Source organism: Borostomias antarcticus (assembly GCF_949987555.1).
Source record: "Borostomias antarcticus genome assembly, chromosome: 29".
NCBI lineage: Eukaryota > Metazoa > Chordata > Actinopteri > Stomiiformes > Stomiidae > Borostomias > Borostomias antarcticus.
In genome coordinates this window covers 4,521,191-4,545,217 of record NC_140262.1, presented here as the reverse complement: position 1 = coordinate 4,545,217, position 24,027 = coordinate 4,521,191, and the positions used below count along the sequence as shown (strand labels likewise).

At 49.1% G+C, this 24,027-nt stretch overlaps 2 protein-coding genes across 2 annotated transcripts in view; one reads left to right on the top strand and one right to left on the bottom strand.

Annotated features, from left to right (window-relative positions):
• Window positions 1–1,251: 1,251 nt before the first annotated feature.
• On the top strand, window positions 1,252–3,880 carry LOC311326900 (testis-expressed protein 47-like; the record flags this gene model as incomplete). The annotated part of the gene is made up of 7 exons (XM_084459879.1): window positions 1,252–1,260; window positions 1,756–1,828; window positions 2,291–2,394; window positions 2,506–2,570; window positions 2,730–2,928; window positions 3,020–3,222; window positions 3,826–3,880. 7 exons carry the CDS (start codon window positions 1,252–1,254, stop codon window positions 3,878–3,880), a joined length of 708 nt encoding a protein of 235 aa, XP_084316005.1.
• Window positions 3,881–8,358: 4,478 nt separating this feature from the next.
• LOC311326772 (rho GTPase-activating protein 44-like) overlaps window positions 8,359–24,027 on the bottom strand; it is a gene marked incomplete at both ends in the record, with an annotated part of 46,916 nt that continues 31,247 nt past the window's right edge. The window contains 17 exons of the mRNA XM_084459730.1: window positions 8,359–8,513; window positions 10,037–10,405; window positions 10,879–10,994; window positions 12,039–12,560; window positions 13,531–13,710; window positions 14,218–14,235; window positions 15,816–15,996; window positions 16,317–16,408; window positions 16,994–17,107; window positions 18,384–18,464; window positions 18,633–18,714; window positions 20,058–20,169; window positions 20,526–20,653; window positions 21,586–21,667; window positions 22,100–22,168; window positions 22,300–22,417; window positions 23,817–23,893. Coding sequence (XP_084315856.1) covers window positions 8,359–8,513; window positions 10,037–10,405; window positions 10,879–10,994; window positions 12,039–12,560; window positions 13,531–13,710; window positions 14,218–14,235; window positions 15,816–15,996; window positions 16,317–16,408; window positions 16,994–17,107; window positions 18,384–18,464; window positions 18,633–18,714; window positions 20,058–20,169; window positions 20,526–20,653; window positions 21,586–21,667; window positions 22,100–22,168; window positions 22,300–22,417; window positions 23,817–23,893 — 2,496 coding nt within the window. The remainder of the gene's footprint in view (window positions 8,514–10,036; window positions 10,406–10,878; window positions 10,995–12,038; window positions 12,561–13,530; window positions 13,711–14,217; window positions 14,236–15,815; window positions 15,997–16,316; window positions 16,409–16,993; window positions 17,108–18,383; window positions 18,465–18,632; window positions 18,715–20,057; window positions 20,170–20,525; window positions 20,654–21,585; window positions 21,668–22,099; window positions 22,169–22,299; window positions 22,418–23,816; window positions 23,894–24,027) is intronic.

Genomic DNA, 24,027 nt, shown 5'->3' with positions numbered 1-24,027 from the left:
AACTCGCGGGGGCGTGGTTATGGCAGAAGTTGGTTGGGAAAAAAAAATGACGCCGCAGGGGAGGATCGGGTGCGCGAGACATCAAAGCGGCACAGCGCGCGGCCCTGGATCGAAAAGCGAATCGCATTAGAATCTTGGATATTGGCATCATCTGGTGGTCATCAATGGTAATCAGTGGTAAATATCGAATTTGCACAGATGAATCCCACAAAGATGAATCATGTACTTTGTGATAGGCAATTTAGGCGATATGATTTCTATTCTAAGACATGTTCTTTCCAAAACCCCGCGGTGTTGGCATTTCTATTATATTATATTGTATTCTATCACATTAGGCCTATAATAGGCTGTATTATTTTGTATTCTACTACAGCCTATTATTTTGATTCCTACTACATGTCATCACTACAGTAGTTCACCCTTGTGCTACCCCTAGAGGCTAGTCCGCCTCTTTTCACCTTTTTACAGACTCGTTGCTAGGTTACAAACCCAAACACCCATGACCTATTCCAATCATGGCTTCTAGATCGCAAAAAGTTGACAATACTCCTTTAAACGATTGGAACTCGTCCTTTGAAGACAGAACGTCACTGCTTGCAAGACTGGAAGAGTCCAACCGAGCTATTAAAAAGGTTTGTACTGGCATGGTGTGCTGGGAAAAATGCATGATATAGACCCTCCAATAATATGACCCAGGCAATAAGGGGGTTATCATGTGCAATCAGATGTGATGTATTTTCTGTGCAACAGCACATTTTCATTCTTGAATGTGTAGATGTGCAATACAGAATATCCATGCACAAGACTGAGTATCACAGTGAAACTAAAGAAAATGATACGGTGGCCTTGGTTGTGTGGCGCCAACTGGAACACGAGGTTGCTTTCATATTCAAATGAGAGACCTGCTATTCTACAAGAGGAGAATGTGATTCGTCGTCATAGAGACTTAGCCTCTCCAACTGGCAATCCGGTAAATAAACACGGTACCCCTGCCCGGGCCAGACTGGCAGAGCTGTCTGGTCACTGTCTGAGGGGGGCAGCGGACAAACGGTGTACAGTAGGTCCCAGGACGGGCAGTGACTGTCCCTATCCCCCCTAGACTCCCAACATCCACTGTAAATAGGCCTATACAGTATGTTTATCAAACAAGGGTGTGTCTTGTGTTATCAGAGGAATTTGTGGGCCGTCTCATCGCTGTAGGCTTGGCTTTAATGCACTGGGGGGAAGATTAGCAGGTTTCTAGGATATAACATGGAAGAGGTCAACACAGAAGGAGGGAGTGAGGGAGGACACGCTGCTGCTGATCTAGACTCAGTCAGGACTGGACTGTGAGAGAGATGGAGGGAGCCGGCCAGCAGAGTTTCACCCAAAAGAAAGAGGAGGATGTTGGAACGAGTCTATTTCATCATTTCATGGCGAAGAGGAGACTTTGGAACCCTCAAGATGAGATGGTTTGTGCCCTGTGATACGGACAGTACAGTGCATACATGACAGACAGCTATTGGAACTCTAGTCAATATAATATAAAGTTCATGGCTACGGTTATGACATTACATTGTTGTTTGTGTGAAAGTAAGCATTTGTGTTGGTTTGCTATTTTATTTAAGCAGGTAGTCCCATGCATGTTTTATTTTGAATGTTAAGAGTTGATGGGTTGTCTATCATTTAGACAATAGGTTAATCTATCCTTGATATCTGTTCTCTCACCCAGAATGTCTGTTAATAATATAGTGTCATTCTTCTCTGTCCCTCTAGAAGTTCCCGTTACACAGGTTGGTTGTCATCGGCCGCCTCCCCGAGCACCTTGCCGACAGAAGAGACTTGGGAGGTCAGCCAACCTTTACTGTAGGACACATTTAAGAGCTATTAAGACTAAGAGGATGCACATTCCACAGCGGATTTCACTGATGGAGCTGCCTGTTCACAGGCTCAGGTTTCGTTTGCTAGGATCTCAATGCACTATAATGTTTTAAAACACATTGATGTATGACTCAGGAATTTCAACAGACAGTACATCTTTTCTTTGAAAGGTGTTCCACTGGGCGACTCAAACTCAGCTTAGAACATTTTCATACTGTAGCTTTCACACCTACATGTCTATTTGAAAAAGAGAGACCTTTTAAAGTCACCTTTTTCCTCCCTCAAAAGGAATTCCCTCACAAAGGAAAAACATAGAATGCCTGCAATAAAAGTCAACAATAGGTGTTTTCCACAGAGACATGGTTGAATGTTGACGAGGAAACCAAACGTCACCTCTACCCACCTTCATGTCCCCATTTTTTCTTTGTAGTGCACTATGAGGAACTTAACCTTCGCTTGCAGAGGTATTACCAAGGTGACGGCATCACAGGATTGCTTTTGCTGTATCCAACCTGCATGCTCCATGTCGTTGAGGTAACCAAGGTTAAACTCAAACCTAAAATAAACTAAAGATATACCGTGGCTATACCTGTATACCAAACCTTTCATAACGGTGTGGTTGGCGATTCTCTGGTTCTCTCCTAGTCATCCTGTGAGGTTCTGGTATCTCTCCTGCAGGACCTGAGAGACATGCAGCAGCAGCCACACTGGTAACGATACACACCTGCCGGTTGCTAACGATGAACTCCCAGGATACCTTGCGTGGGCGTTCATCACGCGTCCCTCAATAAAGCACCGTTATGACCCTTGTTTGACAACCCTGTTTGACGCACTGTTTTGATGTTGTCATGGCCCCTATCTACCGGCAGCGCCCTTGTTGAGGCTCCCAGGGTGCTGGTGATGTCACATGACCTTCCCAGCAGGCTTTTCCAGCAGTGGAGCTCCAAGGTGCTGAACGTGGAGGCCAGGACTCTGGACGACGGCTCCGAGGAGGACACGGAGACGTTGGTCGGCACTGTGCTGTCACTACTGATGAAGCTGGGAAGTCACCACCAAAAAGCTAACAAGGTACCAGGTTAAGAGCTGAGGTCAGAACCCGTTTTATCACGTTTTATCCAAGACAGCCAAGGGAACGGTCGTCTGTTTCTCAACGCTGCAGGGTTCCAAGACACAGACTCCAGGGTCTGTGTTGGACGAGGTTCCAGAGTTGATCGTTCCTCAGGACGTTCTAGCCCAGCTGCTGCGCAGAGAGGAGCTCCTGACCCCACAGCAGTACCTGAACGCCTACTACTCACCACTGAACATCCTCATGGACTCTGGTAAGAGCCCATCTACATACCCTGAGAAGATACGGATGAGGATGTAATAAGTCCCCGTGTACGTGGCTATTGTTTACTTGATCCATCATACAGTAATAAGCTACAATAGCAGTGGTTGGCAAGTAATGTAGATCCTTATGGAAAGTTGATGGTGAATACAAAAACATGTCAAGTTGTCACATGGGCCACCTTAACAGGGCGCTTACAGTAAGTTACAGTATGTAAATTATTACACATTGCCAGACACGGTATATTCTGTGATTCTTCAAAGGGCACGTGTTTGGAAGCAGTTGTCCAACCACAGTTTAGTTTTATGGCTGAAAGGTCAAAGGTATGGGGTCATCAGCATGTTTGCTCCGCCAGTGCATGTGCATCGTGTGCATTGACCCCCAGTGACTAATACTGCATGCATCGACTTAACATTTGACTTGCATGACCTCTGATGTATTGCTGTGCTTGAAAGGCAATTTGGATATTCTGTATCATATGCTGCATCCAGAATATCATGACAGTGTGCATTCAACTATAATCATCTTAACCATTCATACTGTATATGTGTTTGACTAATGCCTCTGCCTCTAGGTTTTGATGTGGAGAACGAATATTGTGAATAATATGTCTCATTTGTGTTTTTTTGTCTATACAGAGTGTGTGTGGCCTTCACCAAAACACTTAGGATGTGTCTGAAATATGGCTTCTGAGAAAGGAATATGGGTTTGACCTAACTGGACATTTTCTTCTCCATACTATTTGTGTCCATATCTGTTTTCATTATCAGACAGTTTCCCTGTGTCTAGTCTATCATACTTTCCCCTGTAATCAAAAATGACAACATGGTGATAAGCAAATTATATTACTTCATAATACATTATGATCTATAGAGATTGCAGTAGCCTGTATTGTCCTTGCTACAGTATGCTTGTTAAAGTAAGATAATTCATTGTTAAACTATAAGTGAGACCGGTCATCTTTTCTGTTCTTATTATTCGTTTACCTCATTTACTTCTTAAAACGTGGATTCATTTATTAAACAGACAAGTCGGAATTTTAAAAAAACAACATTTTTTAATAGTTTGAACATTCTGCTTGTTTCTGATCATACAGTACTCTCTATGTTCCACCGGGAGAGAACATGTCCATGTAAAGGCCTCTCCTACGAGTTGAGTACTTGGAATACACTTCCCAATGCCGTCACAGTTTGACACGACGGGCCCTTAGAACTATCTAAACATGTATCTTGGTCACCCAGGCCATCTCTTTTTTGGCCCCTGTTACTTGAACATAAACTATGCAAAAGAGATGAATGGAGATGTACAGTACTTGCTTACCAGACAATAGCTGCATGCACCACAGTGTCAGACCATACAGACGCTCATACAGGCAAACTTGGTATTGTGGAGTCTGGCGTCAGAAAGGTTTCATTCAGTTCTGGGGGATTTGTTCATCTGATTACAGACAAAATATAAGTCAGATATAAGCACAGAATTCATAGTATCAGCCAAAGTCAATCATTGTTGAACTGTATGGTATTTTCATCATCAGGTTTAAATGAACATCGTCAATGCTTCACCAAACTACTTTATCAGACTGTATACTGTACCGTTATGATAAAGTTGTTTGGTGAAAATATGAAGCGATGCTGCTGGATGTCCACACAGTGTATGATATGCTTAGTTGTGAGACTATACTGAGAGTGAGTTATTAATCGACTAGAATGGAAAGTTGGAGCTTGACAAAATTTGCAACATATGACGTGTGTGGGCTGCTCGATCATGGGCAGAATTGAACGCTCTGTCACTGACTTTGCGAGGCTCTTTGTCTTTTCACACATCATGAAAATAAATAATGACAAGCACGAGTAGGACCAAAGATGAGACACGTTTCACAAGCATGGTTAAAAAGCATGCCACTGATTTTCACACAAGGGACAACATGTCTGATCATAACCTCCCTTCCCCACCCACCTTCCTCCGAGCCTGTTCACAACACACGATATCCCTCCACCCTGTAGGACTTAAAACTACATCCACAACACACATAGTTCCCCTTTTAAAATGACCTGTGGTGAACATTTAAAATAGTCACCAGTACATTCCACCTACTCTTAAAAAAAGGCCTTGTTTTTTTCATCTTTCAATGAGCATGCTAAGAAAATGGATGACACTGGAAATGTCCCCCTGGAATCTCTCACAACTGTCCCTAGTCCACAGTATTTAATTTGTTCAAAAAGTCTGTACAAGCCCACACCTCAAGACAGAAAACACCTCCTTGTCACAGAACAGCTACAAAAACAGCACGACAGACAAAAGTCCAGATAGACACAGAACATTCACCTCAGCACATCCTAATTGTAACAACAGCTTTTAAAAATTGTATGCAACTTTGTCACTATCATTGCTAGATCAAAAAAATCATAAGATGATTGGAAATAGCATTTAATGTTGCACGGACAATTGGCAGAATTCATAGAAAAAAAGACCAAAACAATAATACATTGATTCAATATAAACTGTAGAAAACAACCAATCTTTTTAAGAGTTTCTAATATGTTTGATCTATGAGGTTCTCCGTTCATAAATAGTGTAATTGCACTTCGCATTTCAAATTGTAACATTTTTGTTGTGGAACCATCTATTAAGAATCAGGTTGAATTGTATTGCTTCTAAAGGAGGATATGACTACGTTTCTGTGTAGCTGTGGGGGATGTTCAACACTGGGGGCCCTCTTTCCCAAACCATCATGGACCATCGGTGGACTTCCTGTCTGCTTAGAAGTCTAAAGCAGCACACAGTGACGCAGCATTTTCCGTTCAGACTAATGTTAAGCTCTAGGGTCGACGACTCTGCACCCCCCACCCTATCAGCATTCCTAAATTAGCAATCCTACTAAATAGATTTAAACATTGAATCTATGTCAGTGCTATTAGAACTACTGTGTAAAGTTCGCTGCTAAGTGTGCAAAGCTTACTGCATTTTGTTGAGTGTGAATCTGGCAATATGATCTCAGGACCAGAACAACACAAATGTCAAATGTCAATATTGAATTAATATTTATATTTTCATACTGTATCTTCATATATATACATAGATATATATGTATATATATCATCCTCTCCTCTGTAGGTATATACATTTATTATTTACAATAGAGTTGTGAATAAAATATATCGCACTTCAAAGTGAGAGTACGAAAGAGCAGCTTAGTGACTCAGGCATTAATTAGTGTAGGGATGGGAAGGTTTTAGAACAGACTAACTAAGAGGTCATAGGTTTCTATAGGTCATGAGCTCAACAGAGGGCAAGTGACCCGATTCATCACGTTCTGGTCCCTCACCTGTGGACATTCTGGGTCAGTACCGGACCCGGAGTGTCAAATACAGTACGTTAAGGATATCGATCAAACTCCCATTCTAAACTTTAATCCACACACACTTATACAATTACTTTACAATAATAAACACTTCTTTTCATTCACTGTGTTTCCCGTCACTTCCTGTGGAAAGACGACTGAAAAAGAAACTTGTATTTTTCCCGAGGCCAGTTCTCTGACGTGATAAGGGGAAGCTGAAAGCACCAGCCGTTCCTACACCCGACCACAGAAGCACAAGAATGTTCCCGATATTTCTCGTGAAAAGGCTGAGCGGGCACCTCGGTGACAGGGCCTTGCCAAAGAGCACTCTGGGAGGCGTAGTTAAAGCTGAGGCCGCAGAAGAACTAGTCCTACCCTGCACATTCCTGTCACATTAGCCTTATTTCCACTGTCGTGCCGAACCGTTCTGGCGCACGCAGGGTAACTGTTCCGACGGTGTTTCCACATGGGACCGGTTAGGCCCAGAACCGCTCGCAGAACCGTTCCCATGGCACGGTTGTCAAACCGTACTGAGCGAAGCAGAACCGTTCTTTAGCAGAAGTGTGAAGAGACAGAACAAACTACCATGGCAACCGACAATAACAACATTCAGTGGAACGCAACAGCCCGAGAGGTGGAAACAGACACTGTAACCGTTCCCATGGGTCCGGAGCGGCGCGGTTTGAGCACGGTATCGGTTCGGCACCACAGTGGAAATAAGGCTATTGTGGATTCAGCTCCTGACTCCCTACCGTCTCAGAATCAGTCTATTTCTATTCTTCAAAGCCACATACTGTGTAAACCACAGAGTCCTAGGTCTCTCCTATAATAATCTATGATTAAGTACTGTACATTCTATACCAAAGAATGGATGTATCTCCTTACGTGTAGATATAAAATATCAACTCTGACTCATTATTATATTGTTTTTCCGTTATTCATATTATATACTCTGAAAATGTACAGTATAAACAATACTCTTAAATAATTAATGCTATAGATCCAGCTTCAATTTCTCTTCAAATATTGATGATTGGGGCATTCAAAGTGTAGTTTTGTTTTACCAGACATTCACACACGACAAATACTCAAAATACCACTCGATGATGCCACTCCTACACAACCACAGCACAAACATAGTGGTCGCACAATATACACCAACGCACACTTCCCAAACAGATCCACTCTGACACACTGACAGTGGACAGAACTAGTTGCAGGTATCTGGATTGGTGCCCGTACAGGGAGGGGTTTGGGGTTGGCGTCAGATGGAATTTAGCCTCAGTGAGAGGACAGAGGTGTAGAGTCTAAATTGAGAGGGCAGAGATGTACAGTAATTGTCCTCCTTCCCATAATGCATTCACAACGGGGACACCGTGTTCCACTGAGCAGCTTGTATGTGAAGTTAAAGGCAATATTGCAAATGACTTTAAAATAAGGCCAAAAATAAAGATAAAAACACAAAGATAGTTAAGTTCCTTAACAATGAACGCGCCGCAGATAGAATCAAATGATCCATTCAACATACAGTACTGTAAAATATAACGTTGTGTTGGATTATAGGTATTAAAACCTCTAAGTCTCAAACACCTCATGGAATCCTACTGTAGATGTTATATTTGTATTTGCTGTATTCATATTCAATCCACATCGGGAAGAAGGATTTTCGTTAACGTGGCTGATCCTGGTGCTTGGTGAAGGGGAGGTCTGAGAACCCCCAGTCCTTTAGCGCTGCCGGAGCGGAGGTCAAAGGTCAAACGACGGTGGGCGGGGCTGACCTCTGGAGACGGGACGGTGTAGTTGAAGGGGTCGGGGGCGGAGACGCGTGTTGTCATAGTACCGTGCTCTCAGACTCCTCCTCTGACTCCGCCCTGTTGGTCGACTGAGCCACTGCCACAGAATTCCTATAGGGGGCGCAGCTCGGCTCGTCAAAGATACCGTCCAGCTCCACGTTGATGATGGGGATGTCCAAGTTGCAGAGGGAGTCTAATGGCGTGGAGATAAGCGAGATGTAAAACGAGAGATAAAGAGAGACAGGGAAACCGTGTTAGCACTGGCAGACAGTTCTGTGGATGACTGCATCTATTCTGACTGAACACTTAAACACAGAATCTGAGTCATCATCAGCTCACTTTTTTGAATGTTAGGAAGATGTGCTACAACTTCACACACCTGTGCTCACAGACGATTAGTCACTGACCAACTGCAGGAAAGTGACTACAACTCTGTTCGGACATGTTGTTTTTTGTGTAGAAGGGAAGAAGCTTAGCTCCGGATAACAACATAGTTCCCTTGAGCGGCAACCGCTATAAACCTTCATCCATGTCAAAACTTAGTGTTTGATCTCACAGTGGTGTGAGAATGATGACACCCACTGTGTGACACGGAAACGGACAACAAGAACAGCCAGTGAAGACAAAACGGTAGGTGTGCTTAATCAGGAGCAGCAGTGGGGTTGATGCACACGGTTGGGGGCGGGGCAGGGAGTGGGTGGGGTGGGGGGTTGGGGGTGGGGGTGGCGGGGGGGGGGGGGGGGGGGGTGGACTGTGCAGTGTGTAAGCCAGGGGCAGGAGGGGCGGGGCGGGGTACAGCTGGGATGTCGAGTGGTTCTGCGGGTCAGAAAAGGGCCAAGCGCCTGTGACAAAGCGACGCGGCTTCGGTCCAGGGCGGTCAAGGGCGGTTCAGTGCGGTTCAGTGCGGAGGGTCGGTCAGTCAAACACGACCGTCCACAGCTAAGCCATGCATCGCGTCGGTCTCAGCCACCATGCAAGGGCCAACAAAATGGGTTAGTGGTGGACTGGACACAGCGAATATATATATATATACACACACATGAGTCCATGTATACAGGTATATATACAGAGAGAGGCTCCACGTCGAGGGGTGAGGGAGGTGAGGCTTTAGGACGATACACCAGCTCCTGCTTACCCTAAGAGTCCCTCTCTCAATAAGCCCACTGAGCCTCTCGCCTCATACAGCTGTAGGCAGACCAGTGGTCGACAAGAGAAAATATGGAAGAACAAGATGAGAGATAGCGATTAGAGTCTTCCGGAAGGACAGAAAAGAGCTTTTAACTTTAACCTTGAGTCTAGTTCATTTTTTCTCTCTCCAGGTGAAAGGTTAAAAGCATCAGCCTTCTACAGTCGCAGATTATTACAAAGGATTCCACGTCAACTGTCTTAATGTTAAAATGTCAAGGCATTTGGCTACTATATCAATGTAATGTCAATTACAAGATAAGCACTGAAGCAGATCACTTCCCAATATTGCATTTCCCCACATTGGCGTTAGAAGACGCGAGGGAACATCTTAGAAAGTAGTACGAGGAAACATCTTAGAAAACACTAATTTGACCTTACGAAATATGAATCTTAGGAGAAAAGTTTCTCTTACTGATAGATGGAATTCAATTCAACAAACAACGCCCCGGCTCACATCCGGTAGCGCCCGGCGAAGAGACCAGTGAGGAAGCGTTGGAGAGACCGGTGTGAGGGGGCAGTAGCGTTTACCTGTAGACATGCTCTCCCCGGGGGACAGTCCGTCCAGCAGTCCGTGCTCCAGAGGCTGGGGGCTGGAGCCAGGCGTGCTGGGGGGCTGCGGGGGGGGCAGGCTGGGCCTCTGCCTCGGAGGCTTGGGGGTGGGCCGGGCCTTGGGCAGCGTGCCGGCCGGGGAGGACAGAGAGGGCGTGGTCGCCGGCTGGACCTGTCCGGGAGCGCTGATGGTGGCGTAGCCCTGGGGGTAGCTGAAGCCGTACGGGGAGGGGGTGCTGGGAGGGGTGGGGGACAGGCTAACGGGGGATGGTTGACCGGCGGGCTGGTCAGACGTTCCCCCCGACTGGGAGTACGACCCCTTGGGTGGGATGGGGGCCAGTTTCTTCGCTGCGGGGAGAGCAGAGAGAGCACAGCGAGTGTGAGACAGAAGGCAGCGCAGACGGTAATTGAGAGTTGACAAGCCGAGGACAAGCAATCTGGCTGCTCCCTGAGCACTGCTGGTCTCTCTTTCTCTCTCTCCCTCTCTCTCTCTCACGCTCTCTCTCCCTCTCTCTCTCTCACGCTCTCTCTCTCTCTCTCCCACTCTCTCTCTCTCTCTCTCTCTCTCCCTCTCTCTCTCACTCTCTCACGCTCTCTCTCTCTCTCTCTCCCTCTCTCTCTCACTCTCTCACGCTCTCTCCCTCTCTCTCTCATGCTCTCTCCCTCTCTCTCTCTCTCTCTCTCATGCTCTCTCTCTCTCCCTCTCTCTCTCTCACTCTCTCTGTGCTCGTCTCGCTCTCTCATGTACAGGCAAAATGGCATAAATACAATCACACACACACACACACACACACACACACACACACACACACACAAAGTACCTCTTCTCAGGGTGAGTGGGCTGTGTTCAGAGTGTAACGTCTGTCCACTAGAGGCCGCTGTCCCCTGCTGTCCCATCTGTCCAATCACGGGAGAGAGCTCCTTGTTCTTCAACGTACTAGTAGAGAAAAAAAAAATCCTATGAATAATAATGTTTGTCCTTTACATAGCATACTATCTTGCTTTTCCATTTCATCTTAAACCTATTTCTGCAAATCTCATGAAATCCTATAGTTCAATGTCAAGTCATCTGTGTGACCACTAATGTACATAATATGGAAGAGCTATATTGTGGAGAAGCAGCAGCTAATAAAAAATCCCAGCCAAAGCCCTTCAAGCTAAATGGTTTTTTTCCCTGCGTTTTAGTGCGCTATACAGCCAGAATGCCAATGGGAAGACAGCTTGAAGGTCAGGAACCACTAGTTTATACCAGCATCTGAATGACAGCTCCTAGTCCCCCCCCCCCCCCTCCCCCGCTGCCCACTAACAGCAGATGAGACATGGACGGGTGATTGAGACTGGAGGGATTTAGAGTCGGGGCGGGGCTATGCAAATGAGCTAGACCCCTATGGCTGAGTCGTAGAGAACTCCGGTGGTGATTGGATTGGAATCTTGCCATCCGCGTATTAAACCTAGTCCCTCCTTGGTCCGATTCATATTCAGGATCTGCCGCTGCACGCTACCACCCAGGGCCAACTGGGCCCTAAAATGACTCATTAACTCCTCGCTATATTCTGCCGTGACTGAGAGCTTAGAATGTTCTTTGTTGCTTAGCAACATGCCCCAGAATTTTCACGGCAACACTGGAATATACACGAGAAAATAATCTGATACTGAAACGCCCCCGACAAACACTCCAGTCTCAGGACGTCGTCCGCCATGTGAGGTAACTGTCCATCACCTCGAGACTGACGGCTGAAGACATGAGGCGGGAAAATGAATGAATAATAAAACAGGGTCGCTGGCGCTTTTTTGAGGAATAGCTCACTCTCACTCTCTCCCCTTTCTCTCCCCCACATCCCTCTCTCGTTGTCTGACCGGCGTTCGGGCCTGTGTGCTCAGGCGTGCGTGCGTGTGTGTGTGTGTGTGTGGGTGTGAATTTCGGGGAGACCGGCGTGTCTGTCCGCCCTGAGGGAGTCGACGGACGGGGTGACGTATTTACCTAGTCGGCTTGGCTCCTCCCTCTCGGCTACAGGCACAGGCGGCCCGCGGGGGGGGGGCGTTGGGGGAGGGGGGGGAGCCGGGGGGCGGAGGGTCGTGTCGACTCGGCACGAGGGGGGTTTTGATGTAGGGGGGGGGTGCGTTAGTTTCGGTCGGGGGTGCATGCAGGGCGCGGGGCGGGGAGCCCTGTCTGGGCGGGTGCAGGGAGCCGGGCGCGGGGTTAGAGTTGATGTCAAGCTGGTGGGGGGAGGGGCAGGGGAGCGGGAGAGGGGCGGGGCTGTAGCCAGACCAGCGGGAGGGGGGCGGGGGCGGGGACGGCCCGGGGGGGGGGGCAGACTCGGGTCCGGGGGCGACGGGTCGCGTGCACAGCGCTGCCCGGGTGTAAAAATGGTGGGGATTCGGGTAGCAAAAGGAGGAAGAGGAAGAGGAGGAGGAAGGGGGGTAGGGAGGGGCGGGTCTCTCCTCCTCGGGGGAGGGGTAGGCATAACAGGAGTCCGACCAATTGGAGGACGCGTCGTCGGAGCTGCAATGATAAAAACGAGTGTGATTTTCACAGGGAAGCGATCTGGTCTCGGTCAGAGAGAGGCTAACACTCGCGCACTCGCTCAGCAGGTACAGTCTGGAGGGAGGGGCGGGGTCTGGAGGGAGGGGGGTGCGCGTGCCAGCGGAGGGTTTTGGGAAGGTTTGTGAGTGCCCAGTCACCAGTGCGGTTCATTGGAAGGGAGAAGTGAGGGTTTTTGAATGAGGAAGGGATTAGTTCACTACAGCGTCCATCACAGTCGTGTTAAGAGGGAGAGGAGAGAGGTTTAAGGTGAAAAGCACAAAATAAAAGACAAACTCATTTTAAGCCGTGCAAAAAAAACAAAAAAACAATCACCACAGTCTCATCATTTATAACGTAGGTTATAAATGACATCACAGTGCATAAATGCAAAAAGCTGTGTCTGGCATCTTATTAATGCCTAAGGTGGCCTGGGCAGGAGATACATGCACATGCTGTGTAACAAGCTCTCTCTCTGCTGAACGGTTTCTTAACTAAACTCCTTGACTCTAGGGTTGAAAGCACAGTACATCATAATGCAAAAACAAAACCTCACTGTGATGCGTACACAACAACAATAACAACAACAAACATCAACCGCCTATCACAAAATGGATATAAAACCAACCAAGCAAAAAATTTACTTCAAAAGAACTCAGAGTCGGAAGACCCAACGAATACGGGATGACGACTAAGACGACGTCTTAAAGAGCGCCGTGATGTCAGGAGAAGGCGGAAGTCAGGCAGTTGGTGTGAACAACACGCATGCAGCAGATCTGAGGGTTATGGGGTCACGCAGAGGTGACGAGGTGCGAGAAACTGCGTCAACTGCGACGCAACAGAGGAGGGGGGGAGAACGGCGCTGTGGGGGTCAGTTGCAGGCGGTAGCAGCACTATGAGGTGTGTATACGGTAGCAAATGGGAGTTGGGAGGGGGGGCGTACTAGCCTTACCTGGCGCGGTCGCTGCTAGCGGGAGGAGGGGTGGGGGAGGGGGACGCGGAGATCTCCCCCGGCTGCTCGGGGATGAGAGCGTCCGAGGGCGGGGCGGGGAGCTGCGTGGACGAGGTTTTACGGGCCGAAGACGAGCCTCGGCGGGACACCCAAGAGGTGTCCATCACCCTGACCCCCATGCTGCAACGGGACAGAGACATCCAATCACACAGAGGGACACGGGGGTCAGGGGTCAGCGGTCGTACCAGCATTCCTCGGCATGCGACAGCAAACGTTTCTCGTTGACAAATAGGAGCGTTGAGGCCCGTTCGTTCTACCGAGGCTTCTATGGTGCTTCAGATCAACACTGAATGACAAACGGCGGTTGGAAGCCTCCGTGTTGTTTTTGATTCTCCTTTTCAAAGCGATCACACAAGCATTGCTCATCCAGTAAAAGACATCGCAAAGATGCATTCAAGTAAACAAAACACACAGAGGAAGCCCTGCTTTGCTCACACGGGAACCTGACAGATATTTGGCACAAGTATGTCAGCAGTCTGTGGGATACATGGATCTGTAGCAGTCCAAGGGGTCAGTTGAACCAGAGAACAGTCCTGCATGGAATACTAATAGACAAATGGCAGTGAGACGGTTTCTCTCTTCATGCTTTTGGGAGAGATAAAAACAGGATAAAAAGCAGTACAGTACCTTTGTATTTTCCTAATGCTGCGTTGGAGGGGTAGAAACGTCAAAATGAGGGGTAAAGGTCATGAGAATCAGCTTTTGGGTGGCGTAGTCACAGCTGCACTATCAAAGCAACCGCGAGAGCGTCTGGGTCAAGGGTTCGAGACGAGATGGCGGTGTGGCAAGGCGAGGCCGTGGGCCGTGGGGGCTTGGTTTGGAGAGGGGGGTGTGAGGGGAGGGGAGCCGTGCGCCCGGTGATGGCGAGAGGGATCAGAGGGGTGAGGGCGTGGCCTCCCTGCAGTGTTCAGGTACCGTCCGTCTCCCCACACGGGCCAATTATCCGCTCATTTATTGCTAAGTAGGACAACATTTCCCAGAATGCCACAAAACACCAGAGTTACTTGCCGCAGTGGGTGAGTGCAATTTCACTATGGTATTAAAGAAATTAATGTGTGTTTTTATGGAGTACTGAGGTACAGTTCGCTCAAAGGCAATCCCACACAGGAGGACGGCCCTTCCGTTGACGTCCAGAGAGACAGGCTGAAATGAGAGGTCCTCAGAAAGACGGGTGAAATCACAACCGTGTCCGTCCGCCTGAATACGACGCAGAAAACAGGTGTGGAGGAAAGAAGACGTCTCTTCGCTACTCTCAGCCTGACGAAGCGAGAGAACGCTCCTCGACCTGCGCCGCGGGGGTCTGTTGGGGGGTCTGTTTCTAATGAAAGCCGAGCCGTATTGATTGGTCCCAACGCAGGCCTGGCCGGGTTTAATTAGCCGGGCTTACGCTGTCCCCGGGCTGGGGAGCTCAGACAGCCGGCTCTGCTGAGCACAGACCGATAACACCCAGGTGATTTCAAAAGAGAGAGAGAGAGAGAGAGAGAGAGGGAGGGAGGGAGAGAGAGAACTTGTTTGACGTATTTCCGACGCACCCGAAGCTATGAGGGTGGGACATAATGTTTAGAGGAATTTGATTGGAACATTGACAAGTGGACGGGTTTTAAGAACTTTAGACAGATTCGATAGAAGGATTGCGTTGATTGACGGGTGGATGTCGTGAGATTATTGGCCTAAAATCTAAGGTACCTGTTGTCGTCATTGCACGTGACCTACCGTTTTCCAGGAAGTAAGAAATTATATAAGATTACAACAAAAGTAAGTAAAGTAATTTTTTTTGGCATACATCGTTGAATAAGTGAATACTATGACCAATTGTGAATTTATGACCAAGTGAACCAAAATGGGACAGAATGCTTTTTTCATTTCTGTGGGAGGAGAACCAGGCATTCACACAGGGGAAGAGACAGGAGGTCATTTAAGGCTTGAGTGACAGGAAAGGTGAGAGAAAGGGCTTGAGTGAGATGGAGGGAGTGAAGTCAGGCGAGGGAGAGAGAGAGAGAGAGAGAGAGAGAGGGAGAAAGGGGAAGAGGAGAGAGAGAAAGAGAGAGAGAAAGAGAGAAGGAGAGAGAGAAAGAGAGAGAGTGAAAGAGAAAGACAGACAGAGAGAGCGAGAGAGAGAAAGAGAGAGAGAGATAAAGAGAGAGAGAGAGAGAGAGAGAGAGAAAGAGAGAGAGGGGAAGAGAGAGGGGGGGGAGAGAGAGAAAGAGAGAGAGACCCCGTCGTACCCGTCCTTCTTATAGAACTCCAGCATCATGTTGTCAGTGGCAACGCTGAGTGGGCGTCGGCTCTGGTCGTTGTGCCGGCGCTCAGCATGGTCCATGTCCGGGGAAGGCATGGAGCTGTAGTTGGCGTTGTGGTTGGTGTGGACCGGACTGCCGTAGTTTCCTGTGACGTTAAACTCAATCTCTGAAAGTGGGTGGGGGGGTGGGGGGGTGGGGGAGGGGAGACTTTCGATGACATGACAGTTTCATCCCGTCATTGCAAGCTACAAATATGTTGTAATATGTGTTTGACTAAGGCTTAGAATTGACTTCATCTTCTTCTTGGCAATTAGTTTGAAGTCTCTCTCTTACTCATAAGTAGATCATTTGTTAGTCCTTATCAAAGTTAGTCCTCTAAGATAAGTCTGTGTGCACCTGCATCAGGTGAGATGAGGACATAGGAGCAGTAATAAGTCTTAGTGGGTGAGAGGGGCGTGTCTGCCTGACTCAGAGCGCCTCGCTCACCTCCGGGGAAGAACCAATCAGCGTGCTGGATGATCGGCTCAATTATGCCGACGATCTGCAAGGACACGGTGGTCATCATCTCCGTGATGTTCCTGGGAGGGAGGGAGGGAGGGAGGGAGGCGGAGCATGAGAGGCGGAGTTACTTTATTATGACAGAGAGTGATGAAGTGAAGGCTGCACTTGAGGACCAAGGACGAGACAGTTTAATGGATCAGAGAGTAAAAGGTGTCCAAGGCGACTCTCCTAAAATGAAAAAGCCTTTATTAAAAGCGACTAGTTCATAGTGGATCTATCAGACCACCAGCTCAGGGCCTTCGTCAGGGTATCTGGTATTTAATGGAATTTATACCAGAGGACTGGCTATCAAAATTCTAATTCAACTTCAGAAAGATACATTTGTGGGCGCCCCGGTAGCTCACTGGGTGGTAGCTCACTGGGTAAGGCGCGCACCATATGAAGACTAGTTCTTCGCGTGGTGGACCCGGGTTCGAATCCCGGCTCGGGTCCTGTGCCTCATGTCCTCCCCTCTCTCTCTCCCACATTTCCTGTCTCTCTACACTGTCCTATACCATTAAAGCTGAAAAGCCCTAAAAAATATCTTTAAAAAGAAAGATACATTTGTAAGCATGCATCGGCATTTGTACATTTTCTCTAGGTAGCACTGAGACAAGTCCTACCCCTCGTTGTGTGTCCACAGCAGGTTAGGGCCCAGGACTATCGCGATGTTCCCAGGGGTCATCTTATTCGCATCCTGGTACTCGTTCAACTTGGCGAGAAATTTGATTAAATACCTGTGAAAACATCGGCACGCGAATTAAACAATTAAACGGATGAACGCACAAATTAATCATCAACTTGTTCACTGAACAGGATATAGATGAGGTAGTTGGTGAAGACAGATGTTGTTGTCTCCGAGCCCGGAGGACAGCGGTTGACTGATCCTCCTCAGACAAACAGCAGGGCGCACCAGGACGCCGCTTCCAGAAAGCACTTCAGAATCCCCACGGCGGTTTTGACAGGGCCTCGCAAAAAGAACAAAACCTAAAAATAAGCCTACCGGTGCGACTCGATGACGCGGTTGACATGCACTGCGGTTCGTCAGCCCGCCTCATCCCCTCGCTCTCTCAGCCTCTCAACCCCCGTCTTCCCAGAATGCCTTTTGATCATTTGACGTTCCGCGCTGCTGTCCTTGATCAAGCGCCTGACATAGAACACACCACGCCTCCTCTGTTCACACACGCTCGCTATGAACCCTGTGGACCCCGTGAAATACGTTTGATTTTTATCAAATTCTGTTTATTTTCCTCCAGATTCTGTTTTTTTTTCGTATTAATTTGCAAAGCAGATTATTGCCTAACCCATAATAGTCCTTTGGGTATCGCTCTGATCTGAATTTAGGGGTTAGGGTCTGAATGTTTGAGTTTTTTTTGAAGACTTGGAATTTACAGACGGAGTCTTGAACATGTTTCTCAGAGTGACGGCCAGGTGGAGAGAGGCTGTGAGGGCCCCACCATGGGGCCCCACACACGACTGACCCCGCTCTCAACACCCCAATCCCAAATGAAAAGATTTCTCTAGGCCTATAATTATGAAAGAATTTTGGTAACTACAATAACTAGGCCTACTTTTGATCTTAAAAAATCAATCTTAAAAAATTATGGAAAATTCTACCATCATCCACATTTTACAGTATTGAATTTTTACTGAATAAAGGAATGAAACCGCCCACTCAAGCTTTCGACGCAGGGTGATTTAATGGAAGCGACCTTTGTCAAAGTCAAGGGCCCTGACTTTGACAGAGGGCCGCGAGGCTGAAACGCTGGTTCAATTAAATTACCCAGCATCCAACAGCTTGAGTGTGCGGTTTCATTGCGGTTTCATTCCTTTATTCAATATATGTCCCCCGTTACCAGCTCCTCCCCAAGACTACAGCCTGCGGTTTCTTTTTCTAAACCCAATTAAATTTTTATCACCAAATTACAAATTCAGAAATTCAGAGAATAAAGTTAGGTAGTGAAAGAAAAGTGAAAGATGATGATGATGATGATGATGATGATGGTGACTCACTTGAAGTTGTTGCTGTTGGCCGTGGGTAGCTTCTCGCAGGCTGTGAGGAGAGCCTGGAGTCTCTTGTCTTGGTCTTGAATGCTACGAGAGGTCACACAGAGGTCACAAAGAGGTCACAAAAGAGCACCCCAGTGTGAAACAGAAACCACCCTGTCTTACCGATGACCTCACCCCTTTTAACCACAGGAAGTTCACCCTAAGCATATACTGTAATCCACAACAACGTAATGACTGTGAAAAAACACTGACTTCGAAGCTTGGATCCATTCCTCGTAGAGTTCAAAGGTCATCAGGGGCTCTGGGAGTTCCCGTAGGTAGGATTTCAAAGCACCTGTAAGAGCAGTAAGACAGAGACAGAGAGACTATGCTCAGTGATAGAAAGGCAGGGAACGTCACGTCTTCGTAGACGGAGTAGAGAGTCCCGTACTTATTACACTGGTGCAGATGAGAGAGAGAGAGAGAGAGAGAGAGAGAGAGAGAGAGACAGAGAGAGAGAGAGAGAGAGACAGTGAGAGAGAGAGAGAGAGAGAGAGAGAGACAGAGAGAGAGAGAGAGAGAGACAGAGAGAGAGAGAGAGACAGAGAGAGAGAGAGACAGAGAGAGAGACAGAGAGAGAGAGAGAGAGAGAGAGAGAGAGAGAGAGAGAGAGACAGAGAGAGAGAGACAGAGACAGAGATAGACAGAGAGAGAGGGGTAGAGAGAGAGAGAGAGAGAGAGAGACAGAGAGAGAGGGGTAGAGAGACAGAGAGAGAGAGAGAGAGAGAGAGAGAGAGAGAGAGAGAGAGAGAGAGAGAGAGAGAGAGGGAGAGACAGAGAGAGCTCCAGGGTCTATGTGAACAGCAGTGTCATGTCCCAGTGCTGATGAGGCTGCAGGGTTGTGGTGGGCTGAGCTCTACTAGCTGCTCTCCCCTCGCTGGTCTCCCCTCTCTGGTCTCCCTCTACTCCCCCTGGGGACGCGTGGGACGGACGTCGGGGTGTCCCTCACCTCTAGCGGGGCCATTGCTCTATTTACGTGTGTGTGTGTGTGTGTGTGTGTGTGTGTGGAAGGAGGGGGCACGTTAAATCAACACGTTAAACGCCATGCAGCTCGACCACCTGGGGGGGGGGTGTTTAATCAGCCCGTGTTAGCGAGGGCGGTGCCGCCCGGGTGGGTTGATAGTGATGTGTTTGGACTGCGCCCCGTGGAACATGGATCCGTTCTGACTGGCAGCGCTGTGTTCTCCCCTCCGAGCAGCCTGTTTAACACGGCGGCCATTACAGACCAACGAGGAGAGGTTTCAGGCTCTCCTAAGGTCTTTCGCAAACTCAGTGTCCTAGTTTGGCGCCTGCCGTGTGACCCTCACAGGGGGAGTCTGGGTAATATCACGGCTGGTCCGTGACCAAGTATTCACTATGCAGAAGCACGCAGGCCGAGTGACATCGGCAGACCTCGCCATGAACACTAAACAGCAGATGAGGAATCTAGTTTCGATATTCCTGATCGAAACCGCGGAGCGTACGCGCATAAACACGCCAGATTAACCTCTCGTAAAGACTTGCGCTCCGAGGTCGACAGGAGCTTTGATAAAAGGGAGACTGAAATCTCGACCGGTAGGAGGGGGGCGGGTTTCAGAACGATCTAGAAGGCGGGAAGGCTGGCAGGGTCAGGGGTCGGCCGGCGGGTCTCTGACTGACCTGCGATGGCGTGGGGGTCAGCAGAGTACTCCTGGACGTCCAGCACCCCGCAGTCCAGAGACGCCTTCAGCTTCTTGAGTTTGGAGGCGGAGGGCGCCACTCTGAACAGGCCCTGGGGGGGGACGAGGACACAAGAGAGATACTGTGGACCATGTTTGGAGGGAACCATTCCTTCGGCCGCGTCCACTTTCATACGCCATGTTTTCTTTCCCAATGAAGGCCTCTCATTCACCCACTCACACACACATTCACACACCAATGGTGGCAGCTGCCATGCAAGATGCTAACCTGCTCAGTGGGAGCAATTTGGGGTTCAGTGTCTCGCTCAAGGACACTTTGACATGTGGACAGGAGGAGGCCACAGACGCCCCACAATTTAGTGATGCGAAGAGAAGAACAGCGAGGGAAGAGAAGAGGCTCCAGGGAGACCTCAGAGAGACCTCAGAGAGACGCGGAGCGGACACTGACCTCCTCCTGCAGGCCACACTCCAGCAGCATGGTGACGCACGCCTCGATGGGGAAGGAGATCTCTCTCCCGCTGAGGGCCAAGTGCTCCTCCAGAGGTTTCCCGTAGCACGGTTTCTCCACCCAGGTCTCTGAGCACACACACACACACACACACACACACACACACACACGCACACACACCCGTGAACACACACACACACCAGCCACGGCTTACACAGCAGACAGTCCGCTGGCGACGGGCCAAGTCTAAATGGCGCAGCGCTGTCATAAAAGGGCGGGAGGCTAATTGACCAGACGTGATCATTTGCGATCGTGTGGCTCCAGATGGACGGTGGTAGTGGAGATCTGGAGCGATGGTCAGACTGGGGGGGGGGTCAGACTGTGGGGGGGTCAGACTGTGGGGGGGGTCAGACTGGGGGGGGGTCAGACTGTGGGGGGGTCAGACTGGGGGGGGGTCAGACTGGGGGGGGGTCAGACTGGGGGGGGGTCAGACTGTGGGGGGGTCAGAGGTCAGACTGTGGGGGGGTTAGAGGTCCGACTGTGGGGGGGTCAGACTGAGGGGGGTTCAGAGGTCAGATTGCGGGGGGGTCAGACTGAGGGGGGGGTCAGAGGTTAGACTGTGGGGGGGTCAGAGATGAGATTGCGGGGGGGTCAGACTGCGGGGGGGTTAGAGGTGAGATTGCGGGGGGGTCAGACTGCGGGGGGGTTAGAGGTGAGATTGCGGGGGGGTCAGACTGAGGGGGGGGTCAGACTGTGGTGGGGTCAGAGGTCAGACTGTGGGGGCTCAGACTGTGGTGGGGTCAGAGGTCAGACTGCGGGGGGGTCAGACTGTGGTGGGGTCAGAGGTCAGACTGTGGGGGGGTCAGACTGTGGGGAGATCAGACTATGGTGGGGTCAGAGGTCAGACTGCGGGGGGGTCAGAGGTCAGACTGTGGGGGGGTCAGAGGTCAGACTGTGGGGGGGTCAGACTGCGGGGTTATAGGAGGAGGGGAGATGGTCAAGGATCATCAGTAACGGGCGTCCGTGGACTCTGCCTGACCGGTACGCTGGTCAAACCCACCCTGGTGTGCTTTGATCTGGGGCAGAACGCTCTGGAGCAGCTCTAGAGACTTCCTGTGGTACTCCGCCTGGACCTCGATCAGCTGGGGAGAGAGAAACAACACACGTTGAGGACAGCAGAGAGAGAGCAGAGAGAGAGTAGAGAGAGAGAGCAGAGAGAGTAGAGAGAGAGTGAGCAGAGAGAGAGTAGAGAGAGAGCAGAGAGAGAGCAGAGAGAGAGCAGAGAGAGAGTAGAGAGAGAGAGAGAGAGAGAGAGAGTAGAGAGAGAGAGAGCAGAGAGAGAGCAGAGAGAGAGCAGAGAGAGAGCAGAGAGAGAGTAGAGAGAGAGAGAGAGAGAGAGAGAGTAGAGAGAGAGAGAGCAGAGAGAGAGAAGAGAGAGAGCAGAGAGAAAGAGCAGAGAGAGAGAAGAGAGAGAGAGCAGAGAGAGAGAGAAGAGAGAGAGAGCAGCCCGAGTCTAATATTCCCCACAACAAAAGTGTGTGGATGACATGGCGTGAGGGATGGAGAGCACTTACTGTCTGGAAGTAGCTTGCATAGTCGATTTCTTTGGCCACAAAATTGTACATGTCTGCTGATAGTTGATCCTGGGAAAATACAAAAGACAAAACCGTCACGTTTCAAGAAAGCGATGGATATTTTGCCAGGAAGTATTTTGAAGAGCAGAAGGGAGAGTGTGAGAAAGAGAGAGAGGGGAGGGGGGGGGGGGGTGACTGACGCGACAGATCTCCATCCGATTGGCCGCCTCCTCCATCTCCTCCCTGTGGTGGTCAGCCTTGGCCCCTGCAGGCTGCAGGTTACTGGACAGACCGGAGGACTTGGAGGACTGGTGATACCTGGGGGAGGAGAGGAGAACATGGGGGGGTCATGTTATTAAGGGGGTCGAATGACGTTCAGTCATGCAAACAGTCTCGCTCATTCACTCACTCAAGCTACTTGACCACTCGACCACTCAATCAATCAATCAATCAATCAATCAATCAATCAATCAATCAATCAATCAATCAATCAATCAATCAATCAATCAATCAATCAATCAATCAATCAATCAATCAATCAACCAATCAATCAATCAATCAACCAATCAACCGCTCGCTCGCTCGCTCGCTCGCTCGCTCACTCACTCACTCACTCACTCACTCACTCACTCACTCACTCACTCACTCACTCACTCACTCACTCACTCACTCACTCACTCACTCACTCACTCACTCACTCACTCACTCACTCACTCACTCACTCACTACCCTCTCTCGTTCCCTCCTCTACCTTGAACTTCTCCCTGGCCTCACCTTCTCTATCGCTCTCTCTCTCTCTGTGTTCTCTGTGTTTGTGTGTGTGTGTGTGTGTGTATTCTGTGTGTATGTGTGTGTGTGTTTGCAGGGGCTGGGTCACCCAGCAGCGATAATGACCAGTGCTGCCAGGGCAGCTCAACACACACAGCGGGACGACGACGACAGGGAAAACATGTCTCAGAATTTGGGTCAGACGGAAAAAAACTAAAAACACTGACTGGACCTCAGAGTGGGAAAACCATTTGGATCCCATTTCCCAGCGTCACACCCGTAATATAAGTGTGTAATGAAAGTCATCCAGCAGAGAGGGACTGCGGTTGTTGTACCAACGGCCGCTCGGCTACAGATATAGCACCACGGTATTTATACAGGGCTGTAAAAGCTAAGGAAACCCAGAGAAAGATCTAGAACAGGGGCGTGAGGACGAAAAGGCAGCTAGTTTTATGGAGAAACAACACCGTCCAGTCCAGGTCAGGAGGAATTGGTCACCCACAGTCTGCGCTCACAGGGTTATTATCTGCAGTCTGAAGTCAAACAGATGGGGGAGTCACTCTACGAACAGTTGACAAATTCAGGATGGAGGCTGAAAAGGTAATCGACAAGGAATGGGCACTGGTTTAAACTTGACAATACAAGTATTTGGTTAGTATTTGTTCATACTAGTACTGAGAGTATACTGTATGTCACAGGACAACGGGCTAAGGCAAGGGCCTCGCTGATTGTGGTGCTGGAGGATAGAGTAGTTTTGTTAATGCTGGTTGTAGATCCAGGCTGGCAAAGACCTCCCTGTGTTTGGAACCGAATCCTAGTGACATTCAGCTGGAGTGTTCTGGTCAGGCCTATTCACAGGGGATGGAGTTTCTCCTTGACTATAAGTCACACACTGCTTCACACACACGCACGCACGCACACACACACACACCCTGCGGCCCACACTCACCGTGTGCGTGCGGAGTCCATGTCCAGGACCAGTTTGGCTAAATGTTTCCTTTGTTTCTGGATGTTGGGGATTTCCACCTGACAGAAGGCGAGAGCGGAAAACACAACCAAAACAAAGAGGCCCATTTAGTCCAGGTGTGAAACACTGGGACCGAGAGACGGACAGGGCACGGTCAGCGGTTTGTGACCTGCCATCGCTCACTGCCGCTAAA